Genomic DNA, 13627 nt, shown 5'->3' with positions numbered 1-13627 from the left:
AGGGCAATTATAGAACAGATGGAAAGCACAGAATCTTTCTTAGTACCTAAGTAATATTAAATGTTTCAGAGGAAGATTTCCAGTATTCTAGGTGGACTTCATTACGCCTAATCTCTCCTGGAAGACTTCTTATATCCTATCACAGGGCAGAAAGCAGAATGTATAGGAGAAGTGTTGTGAAAGTAAAAATAAAATTAATGGAAACAGTAAGGATTTAGTAGTTTTGAACCTGGAAGAGTGAGGGAAGAATGAACACCTCAACAGCAGTAAAGAAGTTGCAAAGAGTAGAGATAATTAATTCTGTTTTGAAAATGTTGAGTTTGAGATGCCTAAAGGCACATGGAGATGTGAAATTGAAGCTCTAAAGAAAAACTAAGAGATAAATAAAGGTGCAAATCACTTACACAGAAATGGTAATGGGAACCTTGGGAGCTGATCATATTACCTAGGAAGATAGTCTAGAGAAAACAGTTGAAGAGGTTTAGAGAATTAAACTATGTAGCCACTCATAGTTAAGGGGCCTGACAAAGATGAAGATCTAACAGAAAAGCCTGAAAAAGACAACTTAAAGTTGGAGGAAGAGTTAATGGCATGAAAACCCAGAGAGGAAGGATTATTTAGGATTAGAGGGTAGTGGAGGCTGTCAAATGTTGCAGAGAGGTCAAGAAAGATGAAATTTAGAAACTACTGCAGATAAATATCGACTTGAGAAATAAATCTGTTTTTGAAAACACGGAGAAAGGAAATGGAAAACTGTAAGGAGTATTCCATCAAAATAAGAAGTTGTGGAGAGAAAGGTATTTGTAGGAACTTTTCATGAAACCTAATTAAGGCTCATCATCCTAAAAACATTTAGAGTTGTGACTCGAAGGATGCCATTAAGCAGATGGAAAATGGAATCAGTCATTTGGCATTTCTTTAATAAACTTAGGTTCTTCTTCAGAGTCAGTGGTAAAATCACAATTGGAATCTTATGTCTCAGTCTCCAAAAGTGCTAAATAAGGAAGTAGAAAAGGCACCAACAAAGTCAAAAGTAAAACAGTAGACCCATACACAAATGCACGCGCACACACACACACACACACACACTTACTTGGAGGAATAAAATTTTGAAAGTATAAAGATATATTCTCAAAGACAGATAAAATATAAAAATTCATGGACATCATTTCTTTTTTTTTAGGGGGGATTTTATCTAATCAGTTAATTTAGAATATTTTCCCATGGTTACAAGATTCGTGTTCTTTCCCTCCCCTATCCCCTATCCCCTAAACCCCCTCCAGTAGCTGACATGCAATTCCACTGGGTTTTACATGTGTCACTGATCAAGACGTATTTCCTTATTATTGACGTTTGCACTAGGATGATCATTTAGAGACTATATCGCCAATCATATTCCCATCGACCCACATGATCAAACAATTGTTTTTCTTCTGTGTTTCTACTCCCACAGTTCTTCCTCTGAATATGATAGTGTTGTTTCTCATAAATCCCTCAGAATTGTCCTGGATTGGGGGCAGCTGGGTAGCTCAGTGGATTGAGAGCCAGACCTAGAGATGGGAGGTCCTAGGTTCAAATCTGTCCTCAGACACTTCCCAGCTGTGTGACCCTGGGTTAGTTACTTGACCCCCATTGCCTAGCCCTTACCACTCTTCTGCCTTGGAACCAATACACAGTATTGATTCCATGATAGAAGGTAAGGGTTTAAAAAAAAAAAAGAATTGTCTTGGATTATTGCATTGCTGCTAGTAGAGAAATCCATTGCATTCAATTGTAGCATAGTTTGTCAGTCTCTGTGTACAATGTTCTCCTTGTTCCGCTATTTTCACTCTGTATGCATCATTTCTATAGAAGACAAATTGATAAAATAGAAGATTATTGAAAGTAAATCACTATCTGCCCTAGGCTATATAGAGGACGACTGTCAGGAATAGAAAACTTGTTTTCAGATGCTCCTTCTGACACATGATAGCTGTGTGGCAATGGGAACACTTTTCTCAGTGTCCTAGTCAAAACTTCAAAATCATAAATTAAGTTAAATTTTTTTGTTTTTATTTTTTATTTTATTTTTTTTAAACATTATTTTATTTGGTCGTTTTCATACATTATTCACTGGAAACAAAGATCGTTTTCTTTTCCTCCCCTCCCCTTCACCCCCCCCCCCCCCCCCCCGCCTTTCCCTCTCCCATAGCCGACGCATGATTCCACTGGTTATCACATGTGTTCTTGACTCGAACCCATTTCCCTGTTGTTGGAATTTGCATTATAGTGTTCATTTAGAGTCTCTCCTCAGTCTTATCTCCTCCAACCCTGTAGTCAAGCAGTTGCTTTTCAGCGGTGTTTTTACTCCCACAGTTTATCCTCTGCTTGTGGGTAGTATTTTTTTTTAGATCCCTGCAGATTGTTCAGGGAAATTGCATTGATATTAATGGAGAAGTCCATCACCTTCGATTGTACCACAATGTATCAGTCTCTGTGTATAATGTTTTCCTGGTTCTGCTCCTTTCGCTCTGCATCACTTCCTGGAGGTTGTTCCAGTCTCCATGGAATTCCTCCACTTTATTATTCCTTTGAGCACAATAGTATTCCATCACCAACATATACCACAATTTGTTCAGCCATTCCCCAATTGAAGGGCATCCACTCATTTTCCAATTTTTGGGCACCACAAAGAGTGCAGCTATGAATATTCTTGTACAAGTCTTTTTCCCCATTATCTCTTTGGGGTACAAGCCCAGCAGTGCTATGGCTGGATCAAAGGGCAGACAGTCTTTTATCGCCCTTTGGACATAGTTCCAAATTGCCCTCCAGAATGGTTGGATCAGTTCACAACTCCACCAGCAATGAATTAATGTCCCCACTTTGCCACATCCCCTCCAGCATTCATTACTTTGCATAGCTGTCATGTTAGCCAATCTGCTAGGTGTGAGGTGATACCTCAGAGTTGTTTTGATTTGCATCTCTCTGATTATAAGAGATGTAGAGCACTTTTTCATGTGCTTATTAATAGTTTTGATTTCTTTGGCTGAGAATTGCCTGTTCTTGTCCCTTGCCCATTTGTTAATTGGAGAATGGCTTGATTTTTTGTACAATTGATTTAGTTCTTTATAAATTTGAGTAATTAAACCTTTGTCGGAGGTTTTTATGAAGATTGTTTCCCAATTTGTTGCTACCCTTCTGATTTTGGTTACATTGGTTTTGTTTGTACAAAAACTTTTTAATTTGATGTAATCCAGATTATTTATTTTGCATTTTGTAACTCTTTCTAATTCTTGCTTGGTTTTGAAGTATTTCCCTTCCCAAAGGTCTGACAAATTAAGTTAAATTTTTAAATTATTACTGATGCTCATTAAAGGATAGTTTTCCAATTCTCCACATTAATGGAATTAGGAAGCAGCAATTTCCTCCTCTAAATAAAAAAAAATCAATGAACTGGATATCTGTGAAATCCTTACAATTGTATGTCATGAAAGTCACCATTTGGGAGATGTATGATCAGAAAAGGACCCAGGCCAATGATGTAGGGCAATTATAGAACAGATAGAAAGTGCAAAATCTTTGTTAGTATCTAAGTAATATTAAATGTCACAGAGGAGGACTTCCAGTATTCTAGGTGGACACCCTTATTCCTAATCCCTCCTGGAAGATTTCTTATATCCTGGAATATTTCTCAGAAGTCATGGACAAAAATCACATACCATGAATGAGTAGACTTTGGTCATGTACCATTAAAGGAACTGTACCTCTGAATCACTGAGATCATAATTCTAAAGACCCTGGCTCCTGACTATAAAATTTGGAACCTATATGATTTTGAGGATAATTATTTGCAGCAATGTGAGATTTTGCATGCCAAGGCAAGACCAAGTGGCACCTGGGTTCTTCCATGTGTCTTTTTTATATTGGCCAGAGTTTTATGGATAGAACCTAGTTTGGAAATAAGCCACTCCTTTACTCTGTCTTTTTAAGAATTTCTGGAAAACTCTTCCTCCAAGAGGAGAAGGGAAAATTGGTAGTTGAGAGAAGCCCAGAAGAAATAGAATGATTGATATTCATTTAACTGAAAGTGTTTTCATTCTTTTCTTCTGCCAAATTTAAAGGTCTTGTGACAGTGCATTTTGTCTTTGAATTATTTATCCTAATGATTTTATATACTTTATATACTGAGGAAATTGAAGATCAGGAAAGTTTAGTGATTTTCCCATTTTCCAAATCTTATAAGTTGATAAGAGCCATGAACAGAATATAAGGATCCTTTTAACTTAAAGACTTGAAGTTCAGAGCTTTTTCAAGCATACTACACTGCCCCTGGTAATATGCTTAAGAGAAGACATGCACTAACATTGACTGCCTTAACCTCTAGAAAACTCAATAGAAAATTTTGGAGTAGAATTTATTATCCCATTGGTCCTCAGTTAATTATAGCTTCATTTTTAATGTAGCTTTCATAGATCATGCTAGAGGATTTATATAAAAATTTTTTTAAATGACTAGAATTGACTGATTTTATGTGTCTTAATGAGAATGAAATCCTTTTGACTGTTTTACCCTGACCAACTGAATTAGTCTGTAGATTATATTTTAGGGAGACTTTCATCTATGTCCTGAACCAGGTTTAGAATGATCAAGGAAAATGCTATTCATGGTCTGTGAGTGGAATAAACAATCTTACTCTGTGATAAGTTAACAGTTGTCATTTAAATTCTTTAAACTAAATAAAGAAATTATAATTTCAAATTATTTAAAGCACCAATTTGAAAATATATCATTATGGAAACAAACAAAACAGAAAGACATAATTTAAGTACTATATTTTAAGTGTTATTGACTTAAGTGTTGTTAACTTAGTAACTTTCTAATGGTGAAAAGCACAATCCATTTGGCAATTGTGTTGATTTTAATTGAGTCATAGTCTGAGGATCAATTGAGGCAAAATTATTTTTAATTTCAGTTCATCACAAGCTGCTATTTTTATGTGTATCATATCATATCATCTCATAACATTCTGATTGGGTCCAATTATTCTAAAACTGGTAATTTACCTCTAACAAAGTCTGTTTTTTTAAAAAAGCTTTCTTTTCATTATATTTAATTTTCTATTTAGCATACCAAACATATTACCCAGTGTAACAAAATACAGAATTTTTATTTTAATGGACATATAGATGCATATGTCATAATACTCCATATGAGTTGGTGCCTAAGTGCTTATAACATATATTTATTTATATATGCTATCCCTACAATTCCAAAAGCTGCTCTAAATAGTAGGTTCTTATACATACATGATAGTAGAGGGAAGAACTAAGAGAAAGAAGTAAAGATAATAGTGAGTTTATGCACACAAACACACATAAAACACTCAGAATAACCAGGTGACACTCATCAAGGGCAACTAGGTCCTTCAATATAATCTCCTTCTTTACCTTAGATATCAAATTCTTTATAGGTATTTTTGGATACCACTTCCAGTACAGAGATCATTCTCTTTGGTAGAGAAATCAAGCAAATTAAGAATTGAAATCCTTGTCTTTTCATCATTGTAAGTTTTTATTTTGTTATCTTCTATAAGCATAGACAAATCACTATCATAGACTAATCACTAATTCTCCTTGATATTCTTTTCTCTCTGGTATTTTATTCCTTTGTCATGAACATTTTACTAATTGCTACATCTCAGCCTCCTTTGCCTGATCTTCTTTTAGTTTGTGGCTGCTAACTATGTATGTCCCAGAGATCACCATCTGTGTCCCTTTCTTTTCCTCCTCTCTACTATTTCTCCTGCTTATCTTATTAATTCCCATAAGCTCCATTGTAATCTCTATGCTGATAATTCTGAAATCTTCTTATTCAGTATGAATCTACTGTTTTTAGTCTTACCTCTTAGGCTGCCAATTGAACATCTTCTGCTGAATTTTTTATAGACACCTTAAACTCCTTACATACAAAATGGAACTCATTATCTTTCCCCATAAACCTTCCTTCCTTTCTTATATCCCTTTTACTTTTGAGAACACCATTCTTAAAATCACCTTGGCTTGCAACTTAGGTGTCATCCTTGACTCTTCACTCTCTCCTCCTTACCATATGGAATCTGATGCCATTACCTGCTGAATTTAACTTTGTAAAATCTCAGCCTATGCTCCCTTTCCTTTATTGCTCCCTTACCATTTCATGCTAGGGCCATTTCAGTAACTTGCTGGTTGGTGTGCCTGCCCCACATCTCTCCACATTCCATTCAGTCCTTCAGTCACTTCTCTAAATGATCTAACTAAGGTGAAGGTTTGGCCATGTAACCCTCAGGTCTTTCCCCCCTCAACCCTTTTCCTAATGTCCCTCTTAAAATAAATTCTGGGAGCTTTCTGTTACATCCAGAATCAACTAGATAGTGCTCAAGTTAATGTACAAAACCCTTCATAACCTGACTCCCTCCCCACAACACATGCATATTTCCCACTTTAAAAAATCTGATTGTCATATGACATGGTTTCTATTACTTCTCATCCTCTTTAATAAGTGAGAAAAGGTCAGGCAAAGGTTAATTACTTTCATTACTTTAATAACTCACATTTGTCTAGTATTTGATTACTTTATCATGTTCTTTTTACAACCTGATTGTTTCTTCTTAGGCTCCTTTACCTGAACTTCATTTAGCCCAAATAAAATTATTAATGGTCATTCTTAAATGTGTAACAAAGAACTGAACAAAGAATATATTCCAAATATGGTCTAAGATGGAATAAAACAAAATTTTTATATATCATACTTTAGAAACTCACCTTATATTAACATCACATTGCTGACACTGTATTGTGAATTTATAGTCATAAGTTTTCATGCAGCCTCTCCAAAATTGATTATTTCCATTTCAAAAAAAGGCAAGCTCATGGGTGTGAGGACAAAAGTCAGAGTTCCTTTATTTTGTAATTTAATTATTAGTGGTTTGTAGCATTTTTCATATTTTTCCTTTGTTTTATTTTTTATTATTCATATTTTTGACTATCAATTGATTAGTGTCAATCACCCTTTCATTTGCACCACAGTAACTATATGTCATCTTCAGAATTTATATTTACGTCATCATGCTTTCTTCCAGCTATTAATATAAATGTTTTACAGACTAAAAGCAATGATTTCTGAAAAACTCCTTCAGAGATTTCCTTTTAGATGAACATTGGTTACACTGTGTCAATTCAGTCATTAAAATCATTTAGAACCCGCATTAATATCCTATAATTTGGTCTTCATCTCTCTGGTCAATGATAATATGATGATGATCATGATACCAGCATTTGTATAGTAACTATTATATTTCGGGTACTCTGCTATGCATTTTACAAATATCATCTCCTTTGATCTTCATGATAATCTTTGGAGGTTAGTATTATCATCCCCATGAGAAAACGGAAGCAAACAGTTTAAGTGACATCTAGAGTCATTCAACTAGTAATGGTCTAAGACCAGATTTGAACTCATATCTTCTTGACCCAAGGCCCAACTGTGCCAAGTAACTATTTTGTTAAGAATTTTTCCAAGTGTCTGGTTAAAATACACATCATTATGACAACAGTATTCCCCTGATTAAATTTTAAAAATCTAATTTTTTTAAAAGAAGGGATACACTTAGTCTGGCATAACCAATTTTTTCATTTGTTTAAAATAAGTTTGTTCAAAAGGTAAATTCTGCCCATTTACAGATAATAATAAAAATTTATGTAAGCACTTTTCCTCCTATATCTCTCCATTATTTACACTTTTTTTTTGTAAAGGCGTGAAATTTCTATATTTTTCTGCCTTAGACTTTTTTTTTCAGTGACTGGCTGAGAGTTTGGACCTTCCAAATAACAAACAGTCCAAATGGAGCTGGAGATACTCATCTGGAAGGTGTATATTAACTTTATTCATTGAATTGAAATAGGCTATTCTCTCAATCTTTTTTAAAACATTGGTTTTCAAACTGTCCATCATCTTACTGAAATGTCTTTGAATCCTATTGAAAATTTTCATATTATGCTTGCTGTCTATCATGTTCATGGCTATGGCTTACTGGTCAAAACATCCTATACACCCAATTCAATATAGGTATGGTTCATTGCCTAGAGTACCATCCTTGTTTGCTGGCTTGTCAAAGTTGACAACCACAGACACCATCAATACCCTGAGTGCACACATTGATAGTCTCTGACATTTTCTATTGGAGGGTCACCTGGAGGATTTCTTTGGACAGTCATGCAACCAACTGTTTTGTGAGTATGACAGATGAACAGACTTTGTAAAATGGTGATGGTCCCATAGTGTTTACAAATGGCCTGGAATTTCTCCTCATGGCTACTGCAGAAAACATAATATTACTTAGTGGCACTTGAATTTTCCCCTTCTTGCTTCAGTTTGATGTTTGAGTCTTGGAAACCTTTCTGAACAAACTTCTATGTGAAATCATCAAAGGTGGCAGAAAAAAGGCACAACTGAGAATTCTTAGGGAATATCCTTAGGATGCAGATGCTCTGATCTTGATAACCTTGGGTAGATATCATCAAATCATCTTCATCAAGAACAAACATTTTAATTTTTCTTGGCATCAATGCATTTTTATTTAGAGCATCAATTCAGAACCATGCAGGGTTGCTAATTACACTCTACTCACTGATCTGACTTCTTTCCAACTTATTGCCTCAAACTGCATGGGATTTTAAGTTCAGCCTGAAATTTGCTGATCTGTTAAATAATTTCTTCTGTCTGAAGAGCTAGCTTAGAAGTAAGTGGGTGAGAGGAATAAACATTGAGGATATACATTAAATGGTTACACTTGAACGAATATATCCAGAATCGAGGCAACTGTTTTAACAAAATTGAGCCATCAGGTACTGTGGAAGTTCAGTAAGTATCACAGTAGATATGAAAGATATATATGTATATATATATTTGATATACATTAGGTGATAAAAGATTCTATAAGAATAATTTAATAATTTAAAAATAAAATAAGGAATTTAAAATAAAAATAAATAAATTGAGCATCCTATACCAAGATTAGTGTGGGTTCATGATTTAGACATAAATTGTGATACCTTAGGGAAACATTAAAATATATAAGTCAAATCTTTGACTAAGGGAAGAATTGAGAACCAAACAAGAGATAGAGAGCATTATATAATGTAAAATGTTTAATTTTGATTATATTAAGGTAAAGTTTTGTACAAATAAAACCAATGCTGCCAAGATAAGAAGGAAAGCAGAAAGATGTGACATCAATTTATAGCAAGTGGCTCTGATAAAGATCTCATTTCTCAAATAAAGAAGTAATAAATTAAATATATGAGTATCAATCAAATATATTAAATATGTCATTCTCTAATTGATAAGTGGTCAAAGAAAATAAACAGTTTTCAGATAAAAAAATCAAAGCCATCTATAGCTATATGAAAAATATATTATATTACTTTTGATTAGAGAAATGCAAATTAAAACAACTCTGAAGAACCACCTCACACTTATTAGATGGGCTTATATAACAGAAAGGGAAAATGATAAATGTTAAAGGAATGTGGGAAAATTGGGTCACTAATGCACTTTTAGTGGAGTTGTGATCTGATCCAACCCTTCTGGAGGGCATTTGCAACTATGCTTAAAGGGCTCTAAAACTATATGTAGTGTATGGCCAGAAAGGGAACTCTCACACCCACAGAGGAAATGGAGGGAGAGAGAGAGATAGTTAAGAGAATGGAGAGGGAGAAGAGGTTGATTTTCCCCTCTCTTCCCCTTGGGGAAGGTAACCTGGCTTTGTCTCCCTGAGGGACAGAATATGTCTCCTCAGAGAGTGGTTCTGGGAGGTGAAGGTCAAGAACTAGAGGAAAGAGCTTACGTGAAATGGCACACAAGTTCCCTTCTTTGTCTCAGCTACTGTTGAGAGACAAGATGGACCTTCCTGTCTCTGGGTCCATCAAGTACACCAACTGCCACTTCTCTTCAAACCCCTGGCTGTATACCTCAACCAAGGAAAGATGTTGTTCCTTGGATCTTATTTGGATCCCTAGGATCCTGAGCTAAACCTTTTTTGGGGTGAGAGGTGTGGATGGTTCTCCCTAAATCTTCAATTCCCTTCCTTAATGTCAGGAACTAGCCAAACCTGATCTAAGAAGTAAACACTTTATTTGGGTTCACTCAAGGAAGGGAGAGATGAAGGTATTAGGAGAGGAAAGTGGGTAGACAGGAATCCCTATTGACTGACAGACTGACCCCTCCCCATATCTCAGGGGCCCAGGCTTTCAGTCTCAACCCCCTTTCTGGTCAGCTGCTGGTTTGGTCCCTACTCCTGAGCTAATCTAGCTTGAGGAATGGAGTCCAGGACAAGTTAGGGAGAGAGGTGGAGAATAGATCTTTGGGCAGATTTCTCAATAGATGGCTGGCTTCCTTCAAAGTCCCAGTGTACTATATTTTAAACTGAGTGAGAGATTTAAGGGGTTCACTGGGAAACAATTGATATCCAGAGGCATCGCCAACTCAGAAGATTCTCAGCTGGAAGGGTGAGGTGAGCTGGCAGTTTTTTTGAGTTCTCTCAGCTTCTCACTGGAATCTCTCACTGGAATCCTGTTTTTTTTTTTGTCCCTTTCTCATGTGAACTGCCCCTTGCTCCACTGGATCTGATTTCTCTCTCTTTTATAAATTCCTCTTATATATATAATATATATATATATATTATATATACCCTTTGACCAAACAATACCACTATTAGGTCTGTATTTCAAAGAGATAAAAAAAGGGAAAAGGACCTTTGTACAAAAACATTTATAGTCGCTCCGTTTTTGGTGCAAATACTTGGAAATAGAGAGGTTACCCATTAATTGGATAATGGTTGAACTCATTATGGTATATACTAGTTAAAGATTACTATTGTGTTATAAGAAATGATGAGCAGGATAATTTTGGAAAAATTTATAAAGACTTATATGAACTAATGCAAATCAAAGTGAGCAGAACTATCATGTAAAGCAAAAGGGAATAAATTACAAGATGGACAATGTAACATGGAATAATTGGTGCATAATCATCTAAATGACTTCTCACTTACTCATTTTAACTAGTGAAGACACTAAGTAGTTTAAAAGCTGAGTTGATTAACACCCCTATGGTTTCTGACCCTGCAACTGGTAACTAGTCTCTGTCTTCTGAAATAATATTTTATTTAATTCTCTTTTTCTATCATAAGACTGTTTTTCTTATTTATTTTTGTATCTCCACCATCCAGCACAATGCCTTGCAATATATGTAGTAAGGGTTTACGTATCCTTTGCATTAAATTGAATGGAGACAAATTATTATAAAATATGCCTATTTGATGCATACTTAATTCTTTTACTTATTTTCATTGTATTTAAATTAACATGAAAGCTACATAATGGATATTTATTTATATAATTATTATTTTTTAAATTTAGGTATGTTTCTTGTGCCCTGGGATGCCCATATGAAGGACAGATCGCCCCTGAAAAAGTAGCTGAAGTAAGAATATATCTGTGGTCATTATATCATGATAAAATTATCTAGATGTTTTGAATTGGCTTATTTTCCATGTCCCATTTCCCTACATAGTATGCTATAGTGGAAAATACCCTTACACATTTATCCTGTTTTGCTCTTTGTAAAACAGGTAAACATAAGAAATTGGAATTGTTGTCAATGCCAGGGGTTGATTAACTGTTTTCTGTCAGTAGTGAAGGAAAGAGAAAGGAAAGGAAATAGAATTGCCTAATTCATTTTCCATCACAGAAGGGATACTATTGATTAAGTCTATTTTCCATTTTCAACAACAATACATATGTGTGTATGTATGTGTATATTCTTGTTGGTACTTTGTTTTAGTACCTAGATTAGAATGTTTCTGAAATGCTTTTGAAAATTATACATGAATTGACCCATTGGTAAAGTTTTTGATTCAATTGTGCTTGATTTAAAACTGAATTTAAAGGAACTAGCATTTTGGTGAATCATTCTAAGACCTCAGCTATGCTGAGGACAGTAGTGAAAACAAATTTAGAAATTGAAACCGAGGCATGGCGTGGCAAACATTATTCCAATAATTAATTAGAAGCTATCCCTTTGTACTATTTAATTAAAATCCTGTGATATTTCTTAGCAATTTTCAGATAAAGAGAGTATATGTTCTGTTTCTCAAAAATATTGGGTTGGATATACGAATAGAATTAGAAGGAAATTCAGTGTCATGTATTTTTTAAAAGGCCAAATAGATATTATATTTTATTTTCAATTCTTTCCTATCAGAATATTTAGTGTATTTTTCCTACCGTTCATTTTTCTGTATATAGACAAAGTAATTTTTTTATATCATTACTATTCTTGAGTGAAACCAGAAAGTATTTTTAATGACATTAAAATTCTTTCAAAGTAACTGTAGATTAACAATAAAACATTCCAGTGTGGATTAGCAGGATTTTAGTTCTTGGGTGGCTAAGGAATTTGCTTGGCTTTTAGCCTAATCATTTTTGGTTTATCCCAAGATCAATAATGTACTCTGTCAGATCTCATTATGTTATTATATCACAGTCAGAATTTGGTCAGGGGCTTTTCTGGTTGTTCTTAAAATTGTTTCTCTTAAGTAAAAAAAAAAAAACTCACTAGGATGCAATGCTTTTTTTTTTCCTTTTTCCCTTTTTCCCCATGTCTGTCTCCTCAGAGCTTTAGAGCATTTCCTGACTAAATGGAGTCTCAGGAGATCTTAGTCAGCTGACAGTAAAATCATCTGAGCTGAATTCAATGAAGTTGTAGTATGAGAAATCCCTATCTTTAAAGAGAAATACACATGATGCCTTTACACATTACTGAATTTAGGAAAAGTTTTACCATCATGTACACTATGTTTGACTCACCTCTTAGAGATCATGAATGAACCCAAATTCTTAAGCGCATCTATTTCAATCAAAAGGCATATAAATAACAACAACAACAACAAAAAAAGCCTGGCAACTCCAATTATATAATACTGGATGGAGTGAATTTAGGATTTTTGAAAGAGTCAGTGTAATATAGTGTATAGAATGCTGTTCCTGAAATAAGAAAGATAAGTTTAAATTCCAGATTTTATGCTTAGTAGATATGATCAGACTTATTACTTAAATCTTAAAGGCTGTCAGTTTCCTCATCTCTAAAGCAGGAACAATACAACTTCTAGTGTCTTCCTCAAAGATTTGCTATGAAATTCAAAAAGACTAATGTATACAAAGTACTGGGCAGCTAAGTGGCCCAGTGGATAGAGTGCTGAGCCTGGAATCCAACCTTAGATACTTACTAGATGTGTGAATCAGAGCAACTCATTTCACGCTGGTTGCCTCAGTTTCCTCATCTGTAAAAAGAGCTGGAGAAGAAAATAGCAAACCACTTCAGTATCTTTTCATGAAACCCGAAATTAGGTCATAGTCAAACATGAATGAACAACAACCAAAATTCAAAGTAGATTATAAGTGTCAGTTATTATCCTTACAAAAAAACTATTTGCCTAAATAATGCAACTTATAATTCATTTGAAAGATAAACACTGTATAACACACAACTAATATGTATCTTCAATTATATATACACAGCAGGTGCTAAACTCTATTAGTAACTTCCATTT

The 13627-nt window shown here is 34.6% G+C and overlaps 1 protein-coding gene across 1 annotated transcript in view; it reads left to right on the top strand.

Moving 5' to 3' along the window:
- HMGCLL1 (3-hydroxymethyl-3-methylglutaryl-CoA lyase like 1) overlaps positions 1-13627 on the top strand; it is a 170022-nt gene that overhangs the window by 59852 nt on the left and 96543 nt on the right. Inside the window, exon 5 of the mRNA XM_056818434.1 lies at positions 11436-11499. Coding sequence (XP_056674412.1) covers positions 11436-11499 — 64 coding nt within the window. The remainder of the gene's footprint in view (positions 1-11435; positions 11500-13627) is intronic.

Source organism: Monodelphis domestica, chromosome 2 (genome assembly GCF_027887165.1).
Source record: "Monodelphis domestica isolate mMonDom1 chromosome 2, mMonDom1.pri, whole genome shotgun sequence".
Lineage (NCBI taxonomy): Eukaryota > Metazoa > Chordata > Mammalia > Didelphimorphia > Didelphidae > Monodelphis > Monodelphis domestica.
Note: the sequence above shows the minus strand (reverse complement) of the source record. Positions and strands in the feature narration are given on the sequence as shown.